The sequence below is a fragment of the Anopheles bellator genome, chromosome X (assembly GCF_943735745.2).
Source record: "Anopheles bellator chromosome X, idAnoBellAS_SP24_06.2, whole genome shotgun sequence".
NCBI classification, from domain to species: domain Eukaryota; kingdom Metazoa; phylum Arthropoda; class Insecta; order Diptera; family Culicidae; genus Anopheles; species Anopheles bellator.
Window position 1 is genome coordinate 7,226,204 of NC_071287.1, and position 23,786 is coordinate 7,249,989.

The 23,786-nt window shown below is 48.8% G+C and overlaps 2 protein-coding genes across 2 annotated transcripts; one reads left to right on the plus strand and one right to left on the minus strand.

The window, feature by feature from the left end:
* Positions 1–1,913: 1,913 nt before the first annotated feature.
* Positions 1,914–10,206, minus strand: LOC131213623 (longitudinals lacking protein, isoforms H/M/V-like). Its single transcript, XM_058207699.1, has 3 exons — positions 9,928–10,206; positions 7,145–7,894; positions 1,914–3,190 (listed from the first exon to the last, which is right to left on the minus strand). Exons 1-3 carry the CDS (start codon positions 10,127–10,129, stop codon positions 2,718–2,720), a joined length of 1,425 nt encoding a protein of 474 aa, XP_058063682.1. The 5' UTR covers positions 10,130–10,206; the 3' UTR covers positions 1,914–2,717.
* Positions 10,207–12,064: 1,858 nt separating this feature from the next.
* LOC131213148 (splicing factor 1-like) lies at positions 12,065–18,977 on the plus strand. Its single transcript, XM_058207122.1, has 6 exons — positions 12,065–12,251; positions 12,750–13,246; positions 14,516–14,695; positions 15,221–15,296; positions 17,030–17,182; positions 17,260–18,977. Exons 1-6 carry the CDS (start codon positions 12,169–12,171, stop codon positions 18,434–18,436), a joined length of 2,166 nt encoding a protein of 721 aa, XP_058063105.1. The 5' UTR covers positions 12,065–12,168; the 3' UTR covers positions 18,437–18,977.
* The last annotated feature ends 4,809 nt before the right edge of the window (positions 18,978–23,786 follow it).

The window sequence follows — 23,786 nt, forward strand, 5'->3', positions numbered from 1 at the left end:
ACTGATGACTCAATCAGCACATCCCCGACGATGTGAGGCTCCCTGGTATGCAATGCACGGTAACGGTAACGGGAACAAACAGAATGTTCAACTATTTACACTGGCACACACGATAAAACGATTCTGTCAGACACGTCGTTGTTTCGAAGGTATTGCGCCATGGTGGCGACTTGAGACCAGTATCGGCAGATTTTTGCAAAAACACGAGAGAAAAGCACAGCTCACCACCAAGCGGATCAGCAAGCAGCGAGTTTTGCTTCCCGCACTAACACCTACGCAGCGCAGCGTGTCGATGCGCATAGTCTGCCCGAAAGCGAATACGCCTTCTCTTTCTCACGCTACGAACTAGCGATTAAATGTGGCACCGTTTGGCAGCCCTGCAGCAAGCATTTCTGACAACTCTGGCGTAACTAGAGGGCTACATGAGGCGTAACGTAATGATTTTGGCATTAGAAATTAATGCCAAACTGCTGCGCCTCTGTCAAAACGTTTACGGGTCGGCCGAGGCGTAAACCCGACCGTAAATACTTTTTGCATACGCTTTGCTTACAAACAGAGGATAATTCAAGTTCTTATTTGCTGGTATAGCAACAAAATCGAAAAAAAAAAACAGAAAACATATTCAGAAATCAATTGATTTCTCTTCTATTTCTATATTCTCAGACCAAAAACACGAATGTAAACACGTTTGACATTTCGTTTTTATATTTTTCCTGCCTGGCGAAGCGCAAACGAAATGACGTTTTTGCGGTCCGATTTGCGCTTGGTGTGGCCTCGCAGTATGAACAGGTAACACCGATAAGCTGAGGCCTCACGAAGCGTAACGTAATGTTTTTGGCATTTCAGATTAATGCCAAACTGGGTGCGCTTCTGTCAAACGTATATGTTTTGGCCGAGGCGTAAACAGTTTGGCATTAATCTGAAATGCCAAAAACATTACGTTACGCTTCGTGTGGCCTCAGCTATAGATTTTTGGCATGGAAAAGCAAAATGGCAAGCACTGTTTCCAGTGAGCACGGATCATAACTGTGCAGGGAGTGTTGTGCAACGCGTGCGCATTCATGCTTTGTATATGATGCTGCTTCACTCATGCAGTAATGTTATTGATGACGGATGCATTTGTTTACATCCCGAGGCCGTTTTGGTAATTGGTGAATGCCTCTCCAACGAACCTGGCCCACTCGGAAAAATCTATTCACGTTACCTGACGATACAGTTATTTTACTCTGCCGCATTCGGTACCATATTCCGCTGAATGCTGTAATGTATCGTTTGCCGTTTAAGGAAGTTCCGTCATCAATCGATAATTGTTTTATAAAAAAAATTGCCGTATCTTACCTGCATGAAGTCCGGACGACAGCGAAACGGCGCTGCTTGATTCCTTGACAATTTCGACGTGTCTCGTGTTACCATACCGTTCTCGTACTACAGTACAATCAAAGCTATTTATGATCAAGTTTAAATAAAGTATCAAGCTCCGCAAAAGGACGAAGGAAACATGCGGCAGTAGTATGTTTATTAAAAAATTAGCCGGTCCCGGCGAGCTTTGCCACGCCTCATTTCATTCTCATTTCTCAACTATCCGGCATTTCAGAGGATCGGACTTCCAGATGACGTCCGATCGGCTTCCCTTCCCGCCACCCGTTATGTCTCCGTTTCGGACGATCGGTTTCCCTTTTCATTTCCCATTACGCATCCTTTTCAGACAATCTGGATTCCCGGTGACGCACACGATCGGCTTCCCTTCCTGCTTCCCGGGGTTACAAAACTACGCTGTGCAAAATTTCACGCGGATTGATTCAGTAGTTTTTGAGAAAAAGCGGTACAGACAAACATTCATTTTTATATATATAGAAGAAGAAGATAGATGAAGCGAATCGGCCCGTGGGAATTTCGGGAAGTGTATTTCGTTTTTTATTGAACTACCATTCAATCAATCGCCGCTAGAATTCTTGTCATTTAATTTACTACTAATATCTAACTTAACATTACATTTAAGGCACATTTCATTGAGCAAATGATGTGTTTCATAGGATGCGACTGGACAACACTTTGGCTTGAATCTGGCAGCAGGTTTTAGACAACACAGCATTGGACAAAACACTTGCAGCTGATATGGGCCATTCATTGGTTGGTTGGTTGACAAAGCTAAATTCAAGGTGCTGCAAATAGTCACCTGTAAATGCATGATCTGTGGAACTATGATGCACAGCTATTGTACTAAACTGTTGAATGTATATGGCTTTGGCGTACCGTATGCAAAGTTGTCACGAGTTTGTCCAGGAATAATGATCTTTTGAATGACATAAACGTGAACTAGCTGCTGCACAGGCGAACTAATGACACTCATATCTGAATGCAGTATGGGGTTTACACACAAATGTTTCGCCAAATGTTGTAAGAGTCTACTGTTCTATCGTGAAGTTGCAATCGCAATCGTAGCTGCTTCCTGTGTAGTCTTATGTTGGAGTATGGTGGCTGGCATCGAAAACGAACATTTCTGTGATGTACTCCTTTCTTTAGCTTTTCTTTTCCTAGATTCTTATACAGTAAAATATTAGAGTATAATGTAGGCTTGAGGCGAATCTTTTGAGCGCATAGTGCCCTACTCGCCGCTACTAATGTAATGTTAGAGTAAAGGTGGCGTCCGGACAGGCGTTTCGTCAGCCCCGGTCGTTAGCTACCGGTTGGTAGGGAAGCTCCAAGCGCGGTTAGTTTCAATCGTTGCACTTGTTCGACTCGCGGTTGAACGTCCAACTGAGGTTCAGACTTCGCATCTCCTGGTCGGCCGTCACTGGTGGCACTGCGACCGGCCCAACGTAGAAGTCACTGGAGGAGTGGACGCTGGTGCTGGAGCTGGTGGACGCGACCGCCAGGTTGGTTGCCTCGAAGGACGCTCGACTCGCCGCCAGGCTGGCCGCCAGTTTCATCGTTTTGTAGTCTTTGCGAAGGTGCTGGCGGATTTCCGTGTGGCAGTGCTCGTTGTTGGTCACTATGATGTCACCGGTGTCCGTGGTGGTAACACGAGCCTTGCAGTTGTACTTGCGCGACAGGTTGCACTGCCAGTACTTCTTGTCCTTCCGTATGTACTGGATTCCGAACGAGTGCCCATCGTGTACCAGCAGAGGTTTACCGCGCTGACTTAGCATGAACTGCAAGCGACCTTGAAACCACTTCTCGCCCGGCGCCACTGGAAAGAAGTGCAAAAGAGTGTGCATTGAGCAGAAGAAGGCGACCAAGACCATTCATAGAGTAACACATCGCTCAATAAGTTCGCAGGATGACATATAGATGGCGAAACAAATACAGAATCCTTATGATTTTTAGACAGTACCAACCTTCAAACGATATCTGTCAAAGTTTCATGACATTCGGACTATTATCTACCAAGTTACAGTGTGAACAATTCAATCAACTTTTGTAAATTGAAAAAAATGGAAAAATCAGAATTTCGTGTGCTCATTAAGCATTGCTTTGTGATGGGGAAAAATACCGTGCAAACTAAACAGTGGCTTGACAAATGTTATTCGGACTCTGCTCCATCCCGGCAAATGGTTGAGAAGTGGTTTGGTGACTTTAAACGTGGTCGTACGAACACCGATGATGCTGAACGTTCCGGTCGCCCAAATTCGGCAGTTACTGAAGAAAACATACAAAAAGTCCACAAAATCGTCTTATCCGACCGCAAATTGAAATTGAAGGAGATTGCTGAGGCCGTAAAGATATCAGAAGGCAGTGTGTTTACCATTTTGCATGAACATTTGGGTATGCGGAAGCTTTGTTCGAAATGGGTGCCGCGTTTGCTAACACCGGACCAAGCTATCCTACGGACTTATTGAGCGATGTGTTAAGTATGAGTACAACTTAAGCCGGAGTTTGATCTGCCATCAACGATCGTACACCTGTCGACAAAATGACAGCGATACTGTCAAATGCTAGGTGAGGTATCTGTTGCGGATAAAATCCGATATTATCAGGTATTGATAAATCAGCATCCGTCGGCGGTGATTCCCCGGATCTCGCTTGGCTTTATTCTCGTATTTGGAAAGTAATTCAAAATGGGAAAGCCCTGAACCGGCCAAGTGGCAGACTTCAACACTTCGTCGCATTTTGGCAGACGTCAATTCGGACACGGTTAATGCAAAAAAAACTTTGAATGACAAAGTGGCCCCACAGGCGTCACAGAATTTTGGTCTATCCTGGTACTGGTTTTGTGGAGTCTCGAGCGAATGCGGTACATTACTGTTAAGACAATCGCCCCAGGTCGAGCGTCGTCGTAAACAGGGTCCTCCCTGGTAAGCCTGGTTCGCCGCTTACGCTTGTGGCTTCCGTCTAACCCAGACAACAGCACCCAGATCCTCTAATTGGGTGGGCGCCTTTGTCTGCCGCGTGATTAAAACTCCCTAACAGGCGGTGAAATCGAACGCACGTACGGGCAGAAGCGGAGCTCTAGCGTACAGCATTCCCCCGACTGATTAGGCTTCGAGAAGTAGATTAAGTAGGTTGCTCACCATCCGTCGTACCCTTAAAACTAAGCCACGATCGCCGGAATCGGTCGGTGAGCGCTGACGGCTGGGGAACTGATAAAAACCGATCCTACTGGGGTTTGACACATAACCTTCGCCCTGATCACACCAATAACCAGTGACAGAGAGAGAGAGAGTGTGTGAGAGAGAGAGAGAGAGAGAGAGAGAGTGAGAGAGAGAAAGAGAGAGAAATAGAGAGAGCGAGAGTCGAGATGCAAAGTTATCGCTGAGCAGGGTCACGTCGGATTCGCTTCCGGCGCGCGGTGCTTGCGAAGGAATACATCCCTTTTGTCTATCCCGTCAATATCATCTGCGTGCCCAAAAGTTCCCACACGAATCCCGAAACACGCGGTTGCCGTGCGGCCGTGGACCAAAACCATGACATGAGGCACCGCTCGCCACCGGGACGCCGGTCCCCCAAATCTTCGTTTTCCCCAAAAAACCGTCCGTAACCGTAGTCCGCCGTGTAGTTCTCCAGAGCGAGGCACACACGGGGGGCAAACAGAGGCGCAGGTTATTATCAGTCTTGAGTCTTGACGACGACGACGACGCCGAGACGCCGGGAGGCAGCGCGTGAAACGGGGTTGCGGTTTGCTGGAAGCGACAATAACGACATCGCCAACAGCGCGCACATCGTCGGAAGGCATCCTCTCCGATAAGCGCGGGGTTGATCTACGCGCTGAACGACTTTCGATCCCAGGATGACCGGGACCCCGGCACGATCAACGGCGTGCGCAGTTTGTTTGTTTAATCTTTCTCATCTAATCCACCCAAAGCTGTCCGCGCATCTCGCCGTCGTGCCGAGCGGTCGACGCCTTGCGTGCATGTTTCGCGCTGTCACGGACACTGACACTGGCACCCTACTCTCTGGATGGATAAGCTACCACTGGTCGGGGACGAAGTAGACCCCAAACTACGCCAATAGCCAACGCCTCAACCGACATCAACCGGATTAAGCGGTGCAGTGTCGTTGTGCGCTTGCTGGGCTCGAGTTGCGCGTTATCCTTTTATCAGAACCCGGTATGGCCCGGTAACGACTTATCGGCAGCAGAGCTCGCTGGTATCTTCGACTCCAGGGCCACTCCAGCCGGATAAGCCGCCAGCAACCAGCACATTCTCTCGAGGATGTCCGATATTACCCACGTCTGTCGACACTCGACAAATACTTGGGTGGGATTCGAGTGCACGGCGCAGCGCTCATTGCGGTATCAGGGCCCGCAACGGGCCGGCTAGGGTGAGAACCTAGAAACAACGGTATCAATCGCTGCCGCCGCCGTCGACTGACTCATCCCACGCGCTTTTCTTGATTTCTCCAGAAGCTGGCAGGTCCCCGATTCTGCCTGACGCCGAACGCCTGATGGCCATCACACGAACACAACTCTGCATGGTGTAGCGCATCATAACAAGAAGTTCGATTCGCCAAAAGACAGCCCCACTACGGGCATGCATTTAAAGGGGTTCAACTTCATGGGGCTCTGCGTCGAACGGAAAGAGAAAAAATAATGGCGATGCGCGGAAAAGGATCCCGACTGATCCACGACACGATTCTCTGTGTGCGACTCGATCAACAAATCCCGGGCCGGGCCAGGGGCTAACCTTTGGCGAGACCTTTGGCGAGGCGCATAATATTGATGATATTGGCGGGCTGGCTGACTGGCTGACTGGCTGGGCTCGCTGGCCACTCCGAGGAGCTGCACTCGTCTGTTGGCGTGCGGCGCACATGCGCAAACGCTGGGTGCAGAAAAAAAAACAAAAAGGCTCCACACACCACAAAACCGCTTAATATTAGAGATGTATAAACAGTAAACACACGGCCCGATCTCTACTTCCACCGAGATGTTCGCCCGAGGGGTTGGGGATGGGGCGCCGGGGGCGAGGCTGGCAGTAAACCGATTGATAACCGCGATGCGCGAGATGAGCGCGAGCGAACGGCTGCTGCGCGGGATGACTTCGGCGACCACGGCCATGTACACTAGGTTGTTCATTAAATTCGGAGCCTCGATAACAGAGAGCGCTGCAAGGGGCCGAATTTTTTGTTTGTTTTATTGGTAGACAGGAAATTTATGGACGAATGTTGAAAGTGTATAAAGACCCTTCACCTTGAATTAGAAAATAAAAAGGGATGTTTGTGAGTCGTAAACGTGGTCGTACTAGCTTGCAAGACGATCCATTTCAAAAAACAGATACAACGTCGGAAATCGTAGAAAAAATACAGAATATCGTATTGGAAAATCATCGAATCACTGAAAGAGATTTAGTACAAGGCCTAGCACAGCTCATTGAGCAGTATAACCAATATTTTGACTGAAGTGTTGGGTATCTGGGAAAGCTCTGTGCACAATGGGTGCCCCAATCGCTAAAACTGGAACAATGCATCCGGCCTGGAGGAGCATTTTGAAAATGGCAAAAATCCATAAATTAAAGTCCGATTTGTTGGAGTATCCACCGTATCCACTAGATTTGGGCCCTGGCGACTTTCATCTGTTTTCAGACCCAAAACAAAATCATGCCTTTTCACGCATGCCGTTTTCCATCAAACGATGACGTCATAACAGCTGCGGAATCGTATTTTGAAGTCCTTCCAGGTAGGTTGGCAGGCTTTCATTTTGGACACTCACCTGCGGGTACGTTTATCGAGACCGGGGCTCCACTAGGTGACAGCGGCGCATCCATCCCGGCACCGTCCGGAAGCGGCGGGCTGGACATGGAGTCGCCTCCGGCCATTGACCTCGACAGACTCCCGGCGACTCCCGGGGCGGCGGTGCAGTCGTACGCCGAGGGGAACAGTGGGCGCAGCGCGTCAAGCTGCTGTTCCACGTGGTCCGCGTGGACGGCGCCCGGGCCTGCCAACGATCGCGCGCTCCCTTCGAACGGTTGCGCTGCCTCTCCGTAGTCGGCCGGCGGGTACGGGGACGGGCTCGGCGACTCCGCCGACCGCTCCAGCTTCGGTTGCTTCAGCGGGGACGATCCGACGGTGCCGTCCTCGCAGCCGGCACCGGCAGCCCGACCGAGGAAGGTGTTCACCAGGACCGAGTAGAGGGGCTGCGCCGACGGTGGCACTGCTCCGTCCGTGGCGTGCGGATCGTCGCCGGTTCCGGTTCCGGCCGGTGCCGCTGTCGGCCCCCCGTAGCCGTTGTACGGGCTGCTGAGCGGGCCCGTCGCTGTCCCCGGTGGCGTCGGGCGCTCCGGCGGTCCTTCCGGGCTGTCCTCGGGGTGGGCGCGGTGGCGCTGCGTGAGCCCCTTGATGCGCAGCTTCTCGGCGTGCTTCATCAGCGTGCTCAGGTCGGCGTTGTTCACGATCACCGAGCCGTAGTAGATGAAGCGCAGCAGCAGTTTCATTACATAGTCCGGCACGTCGTTCAGTATGACTGGCCGGGAAATGGAAAAACCGGGAAAATCAGAACGGAAACGCGGTTAGCGAACGGGACACCCCACAGGGAAGCGCGCAGGGACAGCCTGTCGACGTAGCACGTGGCACTTTGCGCGTTTGGTCGCCGCGCGGCCGGCCATTATCAGTCAAATAGCGTGGTCGAGCACTTGTCGCGCGCATTGTAATCGATAGAGAGTTAAAGCTTGCCACGCACACACACACACACCCATACTCATGCTGTCCCGATATCGGGGAATGATAAATCTATATAGGAAAACAGGTAATCCAGTACCACTTCGCGCGTATCAGGGGGATGGAAGGCATTCAAGGTATCTCCGGCCGGGGGCGCCGTTCTGCGCCCAATTCAATCACTCAATCGCATCGAGTCCGCGTTTTGATATCAACACACACACGCAGCGTGTGTGTATCGGATCGCCCTGTCCGTGGCCGGCCGCTCTCTTTATCTCAAGACGGTAAAACGATAAATTGTACTACAATTGTTGGGTGGATCCTGTGGCCCTGTTGCTGGTTGTTTTTCCCCTTTTTCCATCTTTTGTGGGCTGTGGGCTTGGGCGCAGCCATGGGTAGTGATTCTGAGAGCTCCTATCTCTCTCCCTATTATCGTGGGATCGCCATCAATTGTTTGGTTCCCCACCAGTCGCGCGAAAGAGCCTCTGTTGCCCCAAACCAGAGGTAAGCATCAGGCCGCCTATTTATCAGGTGGATCCAGCAGCAACGGTCGGGGGACGGTCGACACAAATCGGAGGGAAACTAGAAACGGTACGGGATTATCTTCGGCGATAATCCCGAACAAGGCGATTAGGAACTATCGTTTCGGACCCCACCGGTTGAACCGAAGGCATTTCCGTCAGCATCCAGAGTTTGTGCCGAGACGAATGTCAGCAGATAGTGGAGATGCGTGCTGGGCGCATCCCAATGATCGCACTGCAGGCGTCCTGATCGCGGCGTTCTTGACACATGCCGTCACCGTTCCTACTCTGGTCGGAAAGCTTTCTGACTGTGTCATCGTAACATTACGAGCTGTTCCTAAATAATCAAAAGTGTATAAGTAACAGGAATGGGAGCCATTTTCTAACAACTCCCTGAACGGTTTTGACCATACTCTGACACAAAACCAAACCAAAAATACCATAGCAAATGTACAGCAAAATGACAATCTCGGTACCTCATAGAGCAGTCGGTAACCGTTACAGAAAGCAACAGAGATTAACATTGTCTCTGGGGCGCAGGCCAAGACCACTCGCACGGTTGTGTGGTGCCGGATAAGAAGACTGAGTACCTCATTCTAATTGCGACTGGTGGACTGGTGCTAGGAGCAACAAATGCTTTGTATTCTCTGCTGCGATTTTCAACGATTTAAACAATTGGGCACATAAGTTTTTCACCTCTGGTCATCGGTCTGGTTGAATGTATCGATCGTTCTGATGTTGTGCAGGAATTGCACAGAAGCGCCTAAGGCTTTATGGCACAACGGATGCGACACACATTGGGGTTTCACGCACAACGTTCAATCCACAGTCCGTTGCTGTAAGATTTTACCGAAAACTGTTTAAACTATCGGTGCACTAGCGAAAAGAAAAGAAAAACAGGATAACCAGAAAAGATGACGAGCTAGGAGGCTGCGCGTTGAATGTTGAGGTACTGTGTGATTGGGCACGGGACGGACGGCTGTTTTCTTTCTTTTTATCTAATCTGGGCTTCTTGAGCGTTGGCAACTTCTCGGTACATTTTTTTTTCCACCGCCGTTGAAGTACGTGAGGTAGCTTATCGAGCGTATTCAATAGTATCATAGATTACCGAATCGTCGGCACTGAGAAAATAAATCGTTTCGATAAAATAAATTGTAACGTAGCACGACCACACGATCTAGCCGGGCACTGTTTACGTCGCCAGCGTAGCTAAAGCCCGCGCGCGATATGTTGACTTTTCGCTTTATTGCGAACCCGTCTACGCGGCACAACTAACTACTTGGTCGATGGAGGGAGTAGGAGTAGCCAAAACTTAACTTACTTATCGGGTTTCCGGACGAGTTGCCGACTAGTATGCTGCGAAAGAAGGGGCTGCACGCGGCCAGAATATCCCGGTGCGCTTTGAACTCCTTCCCATCGCAAACGATTACCACGTCGAACAGTTCACCGTTTTCGTATAGCGATTGGAATCCCTCCGCCAAGTTGTCACGGAAGCTGTTCCAGCACAGAGAAAACTGTTCCATGCTGGTGGTTCCTGCACCACCGATTGATCGTTGAATTTCGCGCCGAAAAGCAATCACTACCCCGCTTGACTCTGCAAAACACCCTTTGACAATCCACAACGTCTGTTCACGCTTCGCCCCAACAGTTGACTGAACGCGTCCCCTGTCAAACTCCGAGAGCGGAAACAGCTAAGCTAAATTCCACTGTTTCTCTCTCGCTCTCGGCCCTCCACGCGCATTCTCTATTGATTCACTATTGATAGCTGCGCGCCGATGCTGAGCGGGCTCGGGTTAGACGCGAGAATGATGACGTCACCCGTTAGGGATTGCAATCAGGGACTCGAAAATAATAATTTGAAAGAAAAGAAAGCAAAAAATCAAAGATGCATGTAAAGTCACATGTCACAACAGGCCACAGGACGATATATGTCGTGATTAACGAGGTTAACATTAATCTGATAACCAGCGGACAGCGGTTATCAGTTATCGTTTCTCAGTTCGTCTCGTGGAATTATGTACTCGAAATAAACATTGAAACTGCATCCGCAGCCGGCAGATTTCTCTTTAGGAGAAACAGCAGCTCGAGCGAACGAGATGGCTCGCTGGCACCCTGATAACGACGATGCTCGGTTGAGACGAACGATCAGTATGTATTGGACAGTGTGGTGGACCCTGTACATAGTAGAACTTATCAATCGCTCTCAATGGCTGGTTCCATTAATTTTTGCCAAGCGTTCGACGCGAAAACAAAACCAACTAGAACGAGTTACACGCATAGAGACGCAATTGGTGGACCTCAGCGTAATGCTCCAAACTTGATCGTGGTAGCGTGGTAGTGTTCAAGCACGCTGACGCAGCATTCACACAGTGCGCCGAGAACTCCATAAAAGACCAATGGATTCGCGTCACTTCCAATGCGCGTTTCAGATGCATTTGAATTTAAAGCAACAGACCAGCATCGCTTCACGTGACACGTCACGTGTCATATCTCTCCCTCCCTTCTAGCAGAATAGCCGTTCATCCTCGCGGAAGTGGTGGAAACCACCTTGACTGATTGCTCCACGCCATTTCCCGCTCTCGATCAAAAGAACAATTTCTCCGGCGGAACCCATCATACATTGTAGCGTAGACTTTATGGCTATGCAATAATTGTGGACATTCCTGACGCGTATCGTGACAATCGCACAAAATCGATTGCACCAGCATTTTTGGCTGTTGACCAAGCTCGTGGTATCGGCCCCCGTCCGTATCGCGTCACCGCTAGACTTTCCGTTCCGGGAGCCGAAAGGATATCGGAGAGACGATGTGCGCCCTCACTGAACTCAGTCACCCGAATATGGGATTAACCGCTGCAAGCGTTCATCCATGCTGTCCTGCAGAGTGATCGGCCTATGAAATGCGCGTTTCATACCAGTGACTAGCGAACTAGGTTAACAAACTAACATGTTGTTTCCAAGATACTTACTGTTTTTGAATGAAAAAAGATATATCCATTATATAATTTTATTTTCATGCGGCTTGACGCATAAAACTTAACGAAAGATTCAAATAGTTTGAAACACGGTTCTTGTCTTAGCCAACATTGGTTCCTCACTTGGCTTTTGACCAGGCGTTTTTTCGGCGGGATGCTTTGAGCTGATGAGCTTTTACGATGATTGTTTTCATTCGAGTTGAAATAATTCGCGCGCGATGGACACGGCGATCATGCAAATATTATTTCTGCTATTTAAGGCATCGTCACGTTATTATAGTCCACGGTTTACCAAAGCACATATGTTGTCAATAGTGGGCGCTCTTATAGAGAAGCGTGCACTAACACAACGACCACAACGGTGTCAAATAAAACTCGGATCGGGCTATTATAGAACTATGATTGTAAAGAGCTTTTTCCGTAGCGTTTGCCCGGTTAGAGACGTCAAAATTTTTTCGATTCCATTGCAAGGTGGCTATCGGAAGGCAAGGAAGCAACAAATACGTAGAAATACACACTAGCTGCGGGCGGTGTAGTTTTCATATTTGCTGTGGTTTTGTTTATCGGTTAATTTAGTTTGTGAAAAACGATGAGATCGAAAGATCGCAACCGGGATCGCGAGGCTGGAAAGTCGCGTGGCAGAAGCCGTGAGAAGGATCGTGAAAAACGAAGGTACGTGCCTCAGTTTTTTGCATGCGTGCGTATTTTGCGCTAGTGGGAACTGTAACGCACATGCATATGCAGCTACATTAATTTGTCGGAAATTCCTATTTGCTAAGAACGAAAACCATCACATACATCTTGATGAATTGAATATTACCATTTGGTGCTGCTTCCACCATTTGGCGAATGGCAACCGCATATTGTTCCCATATTGGCTTAAATCAGCTTTCTAGAACCAATCTACTCTTCTTGCACCATTTCCTCCCACTTTTACAAAACAATGGCATGGCAACGGCTATTATTATTTTGGATCGTCTACCGTAGGGGTCAACAATTGTTTTGATCCGGACCTGGTGAATTTTAACCCGATTCCTATATTAGTGAACCCGTTGGATGTTGTCGATGAGCATGGTTTGCTTGCCTGTGATTTTACCATTCGTTTGATATTCTTTGTTTTGTTGTTCTTTTTGTTTCATATGTTTGACTACACGCTTGGGGTTGGTGAAGTGAGCGGGAAACGAAAGAGCGCAACAATGGCGGTGCTAAGGAACGGCACCGGAGCACCGAACGGAGTCGCGAAGGACGACGCAGCAGCAAGGAACGTTACCGACGACATAGTCGAACACGTGAGGACAGCCGCGATCACGAGCACAGTCGACGTGAGCATCGGGAGCGCAAAAGCAGAAGCCGCAGTCGCGACCGAAAGCATCGTGGTCATGATAAGGAACGTCGCCGCTCCTGGGAGCGTCACGACAGTGACTCGAGCCGTATGGAGGAGGTGCCGGGCACCGACTTGAGAGAATATGAGTACAGGGGTATGGAGTACACACAGAGTGTGCTCGATTCAATTTTTTCGACGGCAGCTACGTCGGATAATTACGCCCAATTGCTTAACACTTATAGCCAACAGCAACAAATTCAACAGCAACAGCAGCAGATACAGGCACAGCAGGCACTCCTAGAGCAGCATAACGAAAATAGCTGTTCATCAATCGGATCCAGAGGTATTTGGCAATTCCGGTGCCGCAGTAAATTACTAAATACTATTACAGGAAGCAATACGAAATATTTTGACACCCGGACTAACGGCGAACGACCTTCTTTAACGAACAATGACGACGATCATGACTATGAAGCTAAGCTCAGGTACCATAATGTTCGTACTCTGAGAAAAGCAAGGGCCATGAGGCTGATAAAACAACACGCTGTACGTTACAAATATACCTCGTAGCAATATAAGAAATGGACTGGTTAGACTGTAGTTTTCTGACCCCATAGCTGCCATAAAGGGATTGCGCTAAGCGGACGGGCTAGCTGGTCTCCTTGACAACATTGCGCTAGAAGAACTCTGGAGTTAAGATCTCAGGGACTAACTACTTCTAGTGGAGCCATATCCTGGGCTATGCTGGTGACATGGATATTGTAGGTCAAAGGATCTCCGAAGTAGCGGATTACATAGAGATTGAGCAAGCTGTGAACAATCTCGATCTGTATGTAACTAAGAACATGGCCAAATTCATGATGACTCCTTCAGCAGCCCTACCAACAATGATAGGGAGCATACTTGGGGTAGCGACGTATTAAAACTTCGAAGTTGGCCTAGGCTTCACCTATCTAGGCTAAATAAACACGACAATACACGACTAAATAACAACGACATAACGGGTTGTTTCGCGTAAGAGTGCTAATAGGTTCTACAGTCTGAAGAAACTATTTCGTTCACATCTTTTGTCGATATAGTCAAACATGAGGTCATTCAGACCTTTTATAATCCCAGTACTTATATACACTTTTGAGACATGGACTCTGTCCAAAACTGATGAAACTTTCTTAGCTGCGTCCGAGTGGAAGATGTTCAGATTGATTTTTGGCCCCGTTTGTGCGGAGTGGAAATGAAGGAGCCGTTACAACAGCGAACTGTGTGCACTACTCGACGACCTACTGTCATGCAGCGTGTAAGTCTCGACATGCTCCGGCGGGCGGGACAAGTAATGAGAATGGAAGACAACGAACCAGTGCTTAAAGTTTTATGACAGGACAGGGTGGACGTGAAAAGTCCCGGTCGAGATAGTGCGATTGCATCGATAGCTATGCGAGAACAGCGGTTATAACGAGTTGGAGGACAAAGACGTTTGACTGCGAACGGTAGAGGGAGTCACTGTTGTAGGCCAAGACCGGTGCGGCGGTTGTAGCTGCTGGATAAGAGTCACACCGATAGTACTGGTTTTTTTTGGTTAAGAACAAACAAACTTTAGCATTGGTTTCTGTTGCAGGAGAAATGTATGGTGGACTGGGAACTAATGGTCACAGCAGTGGAGGAGAAGGCGAGCTATCGCGCAAGCGGCGCAAAAAGTCACGTTGGGCCGGTGGGGACCAAGAAAAGACTTTCATTCCTGGAATGCCCACCATCATACCACCAACATTAACACCCAACCAACAGGAAGCATATCTGGGTTAGTATATTGGCACAAAGCTTCAGTAAGTTTGCTCGTAGCGTGGACTGCTGCACATAAGAGTGCTGGTAATGCGGTGAATGAAAACTATAGTATTTAATATTTGGAATTAACGTAAGGTGCTGCTCTAGCAGCTGCGGATGTCAAGCTCTGCGTAAGGTGACTAATTAGTGACTAAGGCAACTACTATCTGGAATGCTGTAAATAGGTATAATGATGACTATTAGATTCCAACACTTATGTTCACAGAATAGCGACGATGTGAAATAATTGGGACCTCATTTCTCTTCGGTATATCGTTCGAAACAGCAGACCTTTGGGGGGAGCTTCATTTTTCATCACTAGCTCACTATTTAATTTTGTTGTTTTTCTAACTTTCAAATAGATATCAAACAGATAGATAGAGGAGTATCTTTACACGTTCTTTCATTTAGCTTCCAAACATCAGATCATAGCTATGAAACGTTATTAAATGGAAAATCGTGGAGTTAACCCGCGATTCTATCTACCTTTTGCTCATTACAGTGCAAATCCAGATCGAAGAAATCAGCCGCAAGCTACGGACGGGCGATCTAATGATACCACAGAATCCAGAAGAAAGGTTAGATAATGTTTTTTATTTAGAACTGTTTGTCTTTGCGGCCTACCTCACCCTCCTTCACCGAGGCCTTGCCGCGGATGTTTTTAGGTATAAGGCCCACCGTACATGGAAGTATCATTCAATCAATTATTTCGCTTTTTTCAGGACCTCAGTTTTAATTTCTCTCAAGAAATCTACGTGATACTTATATTCAAAACGTTCACTCACCAGTGAAATTTTAAATAGTGTACGCTGCACGATCTCATCCAAATAACATCATTCGGATCGGCGAATACGCACTTTTCCTCGCAATCTGATTCCAGGTGTGCTGTGTTGTTCTGTCTATCGGTCAATTATCGTTATGTTTAATGGCATTGCCTTATCAAAATACAGTTATTTATGGGCACGATGGACCGTTTAACGTGCATTTAATTTTAATGCGCATAATTTCTTGGCATTGCTTTGTGGGCATTGATAAGCATTCGCATGTTTTTTTGCAATGTTGTCTAGCTATGTCTCATGCAATTACGGATAGCATTCAACTGGTTTTCTTTGACGACATACACACTTACATAAATACGGACCGGTCCGGTCTTCTAAGATAAAAAACACACATTATACAACTCACAGATGTTGAATTCTTGTTTTGGAAGAGATTCTTTGATAGCTTTGGGTAGCTGTGATGTTGTTGGTTAAACACTCTACGCCAACAAAGAATCGGCATTTACTCATTACTGAAAACCTAAGGTTAAAAATATTATTATTTTTTTTCTGTCAAATCTTTTATCCAATTTAGTATCTTTCGTGCTCGTTATGAATTTGTATGGTGTCAGAATATTTCTTGGTTCCTTTGGGTGAAACAATCGCGAGCTATTTCCATTGCAAATTATAAATGTTTAAAAATCCTTTTCCACACAAAGTTACATGAATCAATTCGGGACTCGTGATTTATTCATACAACTGATGCTACGTTACGCGCCTCTAAAAGCGCCTCACTAACCAGTTGAATACAACGAATACGATGGATTAATAACACATTATTTCCTCTTTTTCTCTCATTTTCCCCCGTGGTTCAACATGACATCTTCCGTCCTTCGAACTTCACACAGGCTACCTAACTTTGGTTTTCCTACCTTACATATTTTTAGTTAGCATTCCCGTCTTCGATACGCTAAGCACAAATGTTTCCGAGTAACAGAGAGTGTTAAGAGATACTTCTTCCTCTTCATGGCTGGAAAGTAATAAGATTATAAGTTGGACAATAATACATTAACCTTCTTTTTGACATATAGCACCAGCAGCTCGGGTGAACCAATCGTTCTTGTGTTTTCACCTCATCGGCTGAACCCCAAAAACAAGCAAATTGGGCAAAGGATAATTTAGTTACATATCACTTGCGCGTGTGCGGGTGAATGGAATGGTATGGTGCGTAACGAAGAGAGTCTATAGCAGCACAAATGGGGAGTTCAGTAACTATAACGGATCACCCGCTATTATACTAATGATCAGTACCTTTCAGTGGTATACCTTTCAGCAGGCTAGCGGAGTTTATGTGTACTTATAATACTTATTCTTCTGTTTCTCGATTCGTTTCGGTCAAACTTTTCCGGCCGTAAGCGCAAGCGCCGCGTTTGCCGTTACCAGCACTGTCATCCTCGGCCGCAGCTGCCTCCACCCGGCACTGTGGTTCTGCCAGCAGAAATGTTGAATAATCTCCACCTTACACATCTTTTTTTAATCTCTATAATAAACAGATCTCCATCCCCAGAACCGATATACAGCAGCGATGGTAAGCGGTTGAATACGCGCGAGTTTCGCACTCGCAAAAAGCTGGAAGAGCAGCGCCACCAGCTCATCCAGCGCATGCAATCGATCAACCCCGACTTCAAGCCCCCGTCCGACTATAAGTAAGTGGAGTGAGTGCGTGTGCGACGAGCTTTGCGTCACTGATTTACTAATGTGTATCTTCCCGTTTCTCATATAGGCCACCTGTGATTCGTGTAAGTGACAAGGTGCTGATACCGCAGGAGGAGCATCCGGATATCAACTTCGTCGGGCTGCTGATTGGTCCGCGTGGCAACACACTGAAGGCAATGGAAAAGGACACGGGTGCGAAAATTATTATCCGCGGCAAAGGTTCGGTGAAGGAGGGTAAGGTGGGCCGAAAAGACGGGCAGCCATTGCCCGGCGAGGATGAACCGCTTCACGCGTTCATAACAGCCAGTAACCCGGAGGCAGTGAAGAAGGCGGTCGATCGCATCAAGGACGTAATCCGGCAGGGTATTGAAGTACCAGAGGGTCATAACGATTTGCGCCGCATGCAGTTGCGTGAGCTGGCGCAGCTCAACGGAACGCTGCGTGAGACTGATGGGCCGCGCTGTAACAACTGTGGCTCGAACGAGCACAAAAGCTGGCTGTGTCCGGATAAGCCAAACATTACTAACAACATTATGTGTTCGGCATGCGGTGGCACCGGGCATATTGCTCGCGACTGTCGTAGCAAGCGCCCGGGACACGGTGGGCCGCCAGCCCCCGGTAACCAACTCGCGACGAAGATCGACGAAGAGTACATGAGCCTGATGGCGGAACTGGGCGAAGCGCCTCCACATGACAGTCACGGACATGGCGGCGGTGGAGGCCGCGGTTCGTACAATTTGTTCGAATCGCGTTCGGTCCCACGCCCGCTTATGGGCAGCTCGCACCATAGCTCTTCCCTGCTCGGGAGCGGCTCGGGTAAAGGTGGCGGCGGGGGACACAGCACCAATGGTATGTGGTCTCATAGTGCGAAAATATCGCCGTCGACGCCGACTGCCTCCTTGCCAGCGCCGCCTCTTCCGCCGCCGTCTAGTGCGGTTCCTTCTTTAATGCAATGGCCGATATCGGATGGCCGATCCGTGCCGACCGCTGACACTTCATCCTACGGACAGTCACCAGTCGGTGTTTCGGCACGTTCATACGCCACATATGGGACGGCTGCAGCAACAACCGGTGGTGCTGTTGCTGGGTGGGTGTCAGCGGACGCTGGTGTCCGCGGAGTTGGGGCCTCACTGCTTGGTTCGGTCTGGCCACAAGCTTCCGGCGCCAATGTAATCCCTCCACCGCCGTCAACGTCTAGTGCTCCATCTCACCTCTTTGCTCCGCCTCCTCCGCCTCCTTGTTAAATCCACAGGACAAGGGGCGCCGGCTAGAGGCTTTCTAGGCTGGTGGATGCCGGAAGCCTTTTTATGGGTTGATTTCTCTTTGTAATGTTAAATCTAAATATTTTCTTGCAGCTCGTCCGTAGACCATCCGTCTCCGCTGCATCGATTTTTTTTATTTTGTAACTTTATACAACTATCTGATTGATAAAAGAATGATAATTTTTTGGCCAAATCAAAAGTTAGTCTACACTTACAAAGTACAGCTCAGTTTGCATGTACCGTCTGTTGTAGAGCTAAGCGAAACATTATGGGCTATGAAGCGTGTTGTAAATACTTTTCCATTGGACAATTATTGTTCGATGGTTCGTTGCAAATCGAGTGACACTCAGATAACGATACCAATGACCCTAGTGTGTTAGTTAGTGTAGGTAGCGGAGCGGATTGAAAAAAAAAAACAAGAAATTTAATTACATTTACCCCTTTTTTCACAGTATCTCGCAAATGTTTGAACTTATTCTCATCTCCTTGAAGCAAATGAAAATGAGAACAATTTTAATTTAAAATGGATAAATAAACAAATATTAGGTACACGGTAGTGAACAGTAGCCGAATGTGCATTCGCCCGTTGAAGTTCGTTCCTTTTACACTAGAAAGAAACAAAGTGGAAACTTTCTTCTAGTTTCTTCTTCTTATTTGGCGTTACAACCGCTGGGCGATTTAAGACTGCACCAGAGACATTTTTTGTTAATATCTCTGGCGCTTAACCATAAACAGTTCGTTTTTACGGGCGGGGTGGTTTATTAGCCCCGCGCCAACCCCCCCTTTGTCACGCCGGTATCGGGAATCGAAACCATGGCCGGTTGAGTGACAACCGATCCCGGGATTCGAACCCAGGCCAGCTGCGGTGACAGCGACGAGCGTTACCGACTGCTCTATCAGCGGGGGTCGGGGGTTTCTTCTAGTTTACGCAACCAAAATATGGAGAATGGTAAGGCACCGTTGTAGGATGCAGCGGCGATTAGCTTGTTTTTATGTCCTCAGTCACCTCGGACCGATGTAGGTTGTTGGTAGGTTTCGATGTGGCTTCAGCAATGTGGCCCTGTCACCTGGTAAAGCCGCGAAAACTGGTGCACACGGTTAGTACGTCACCTCCATACGACCCTACCGCGCCGATCAGGGCTGACTTTGTAGTGGTGGTGGAGTTGTGAAAGTGAATTTCGCGCGCGCGCACGCTGCTTCGAATGATAAAAGTAAAACAAAAAATACATCAAGTCACTGACGGGGTTGTGGCAAACTCAGGCAGAAGTGGAACTGTTCTGCTATCGCCGGCAGGTCGCGCGTTTGCGCAACCGGGCAGAATTTAAGTGCCTGCTGTGTGGTGCGTAGGTCTAGTGTGTAAGGATCCGGCGGTTGCTAAAAGGAGTGCCTTTTAATTGGGGGTTTTTGAGGTTTTGGCGCGTTGCCCACGCTGAGCGGAACGCGGAGACATTGGGATTGGCAACAGGTGGCTCATTAGCCTCTGCCTCTGTATGTATCCGCCGGTATCCAATTTGTGGTTCGCCGGTGTGGCTTGCTTCACAGATTTGCTTTCGATGCACGCCTGCACAGCATTGCGATTGCCCAAGTCGTGCGCTTGAAACGAGCCGTTCGCAGTCGTGTAGGCTACCTGCTATATGCCGCTGCCCTAACCTAACATGGTTGGCAGTGCAAAGTGGCCTGTGGCAAAGTTCTGGACTCTGATTTGATTTTTAATTGAACTAATTACTTTCAGCCCTTGGCTGTCCGAATCGCTGACCACCGAGAGAGAGACAGAGAGAAAGAGAGAGAGAGAGAGAGAGAGAGAGAGAAAGAGAGAGAGAGAGAGAAAGAGAGAGAGAGAGAAAGAGAAAAAGAGAGCGAAAGTAGGAGATGTATCACCAAATGCGGGTTGCACAGTTGGAGCATACGCGATACCAAACTGGACAACTGATGGATGCTTCTTGCTGAAGACCGCTGAAGGAACGCCCGACTAGCGTTGCTGCGTTAACGACTCTAGCCCAAACATTTCACATTACACGTCCACGGTGCTCTGTTGACCACGATTCCAGCCTCCCTGCATGAGCTCTACCCATATGATGTTTACCGTATCTTGAGTTGGCAAAATCATTGGCGGACGAAACCTTGAGCCGCAGTACGCACTTGAGACCGATTTCAGCTGTGGTGCCGGGCGTACCAAAACCGAAATCGACGCAAAAGCAGCCTAGAAAGCTTTGTGGGATAGCCGGTTGGTGGACTCGTTCACGCGTACCGCAGTTTTCGATAGGTCAAGGACGACTGACCCATGCCAATGGAATGTATGTCAGATCAGCCGGGGTTTCGGCGCGATGTGTAGTGGCTGACGTAGGTCCCCATTCACTGCCGATTTTTGGTGGATGAGCTTTTGCCCTTCGGACCAACACTGGTCGATACTAGAAAATAGAGTACTTTGAATGCATGATTGGTAGGTGAAAGATACATATTCGGCGATTTACTTTGTTCAAATGTTAAGAAGTTATGATGCAGCCTATGCTAAAAAGGCTGTCTATGCTAAAAAGGCTCTAAAAGGCTAAGGTATCTAGGTTTACTTGGGCCAACAATGTTCGCAAAACGACAATGTATAAACCCACGTTATTGAAGAGTTAAGCTGCTCACTGGCAGAAGAAGGGCACAACCACCTCCACATGCTTCAACTAATCGAGTATGGCTAGTTAAAACTATGTGAGAAAAACAATAAAGTTTACATCTATTTCGTCGCACGCAGGCGCGATTTAGTGGAGGCTCCCATCCGTCCGGCTTAGCTGTGGCAGCTTGTAGCTTGTAGAAGAAAAACAACAATACAAAAACATGCCGCCGTTGAAGAGCACAAACGGCGAGATGTGCGCCGCCGAGAGCCCCCGTCGAGTAGGGGGTCGGTCCGAGCACCCGCCAAGGACGGACCGAAGTGTAAAGCTGTACCTCGGCTGAGCAGGACGCGCGTTTTTGCCCGTCACCAGTGTTGTTATTTTGTACGAAATGATTGCTTTGCCCCTGTTTTGGCGTATGTTTTGCGCGACCACGCGACTGTCCGGACTGACGTGACCGCCGAAGCCAGAGATCGATGATGCTGCGATCTGACCGCCGAGACCCGAACAACCAACCGAACCGCCACAGAGAAGGTCAGCTGGAACAAGAGCGCGATGTTAGAAGTACGGGAACGGACCGCCGGACACGCGGCCGTTGCTCGGTTGACCTCAACATACATAACATATTTGGTTAGCTTAAAAAAATCCATTATTTTCTCGGTAGATCGGCTTTTTAGTGATCGATATGTTGTAAAATATCGATCATACAGTTTAAAATTTATGCTGGTTTTCAAGCTGATACAACAAAAATGCCAAACTTGGGCCAAACAAATGGAATACGACATACGACCATATTGTGCGAAAACGATCGCTAGGTGAAGCAGCGCAACCAGTGGCCCAACCAGGACAAACGGCCAGCAGGGCTCTACTGGGTGTTATGGTGGGACTTGAAAGGAGTCGTCTATTATGAGTTGCTTCCGTGTGGCCAAACACTAGCGATTGACCAGAAACGGCCCGAACTGGCCAACAGAAGAGGTGCTGTGTTCCATCAGGACAACGCAAGGCCCCACACGTCTGTAGTGACTCGCCAGCAACTCTGGGAGCTTGGTTGGGAAGTTTAAAAAGGCAATATGAAGCTACCTTTAAAATGGCCAGAAACTATGCAACAAAATGTTGACGCAATTTGACGCAAATCGGATCTCACGCCAAAACTAATGGATTTCTTTTTAGCCAACCTAATGTGCGAGAATCATTGCAGACACCCCTTGACCGAAGGATACTCTTTGGGCATGTTACCGGAATGCATCGAGATGGATGGAGTGGAGCAAAATGACCTGAGTGCAGTACAAATTCCGGATGCCAGTTACCACAGTAAGCGACAGTGTAACATAACACTCAGCAGTGGTTGCTGTGGCTTCCCTTCGAAAATCGCGGCTTCCAAATACGTTCGAAGCTTTCCGACGCTTTTCGTTTGATAGGTCCGCGATCCGCTTGCAGAAGGTCCCAGTTCTAATCGCCTCAGGTTCTCACGACTTGCCTCGTCGCGAAGGAAGAAGCGTGTACCGTGACCGAGCCCCGCCAGGGTGCTGTGAGAGAGTTCGGAGAGATCCCGCGCCGCCTGACAGGTGCCGCAGGCGCCGCCGGATGTGCACGTCGTGTACCGGACCCGTCGGCACATCATTTGTGCTTCAGCCGACACCACCTCACCAGCCTCATCATCACGCGTCAGCGTGCGCCATCAAAAAATCTCTCGGGCTCTCAAGGACACCCGAGTCATGCCGTGCCGTGTTGCCCGATAGTGTTACACAACACACGAGCTCGGCACAGAGTACTGTCCCATTGCGCGAACGGGAAATCATGTCAAGCGGTGGGCTGATGACGACGGGCCTGTGACGACGGGCCCGTGGACTGTCCGGACAAATTGATTAGCTCGGTCAGGCTGCCCAGTGCCCAGAGCCCAGCCGGCCGGTCGGTCGGGCTTCTCACGATTTTTGTCGACATCGCCGGACATTCGAGTGTGGCTCAATCCCGAAGCTCGACGGTGTGAAAATGACCTCACCAGCTGCTTCCCTCCCAGGTTGCCTCGGCGATTGCTGACATTCTGGCTTCGGAACTCGTCGTTCGGGATCGTCGCATTTGCGGTCGCCGGTCACCACACGCCACGCGAACGGTGAAAACGGCAAACCTCTCGATACCTCTCGACAGAGGTCATAAAGATCATAGGCAACAGTGAGAGAGTGAGAGAGAGTGCCCAATTACAAATGAGGCTGACAAAACACACGCAGATCGAAAACTCTCTAGGGCCGCTACACTTTTACTTTTTATGCTCAATTTAAGCAGCACAGCACGTAATCGCAACTTCAACCTAATCTAAGGGTTCCGGTGGTTGCAGGGCACACCGTGCACAGCGCCGTCGTCGTTTTCTAGGAGCCCCACGGCGGTTCGTTTTAAACCTGGTAACGCGGCTGTAGAACGGACAGATTGGCTTTGGAGGCGCGCTTCTGCAGGTTTTGGCTCGGTAGGCTGCCATGTTTCTTGGTTGAGATTTAGCTCGCCCTGAGCGGAGTCCGATGAGCAGACCGGGTAGCGGTGGTCCTCTGTTAACCTTGCGATGGGGATTTGGCACGGGGAGGCAAACGGAACATCTCTAAACGGAATTCATTGAAGGAGAATCTGGACCAGCCGGCTGGCCGTTCTGGAGGTTCTGAGCTTCTGTGCCACCTTTCTTGGGCCATAATGTGGCAGGTGACCCCCAACAAGTGTTTGGGGATTTGAAACTACCGATTACTCAA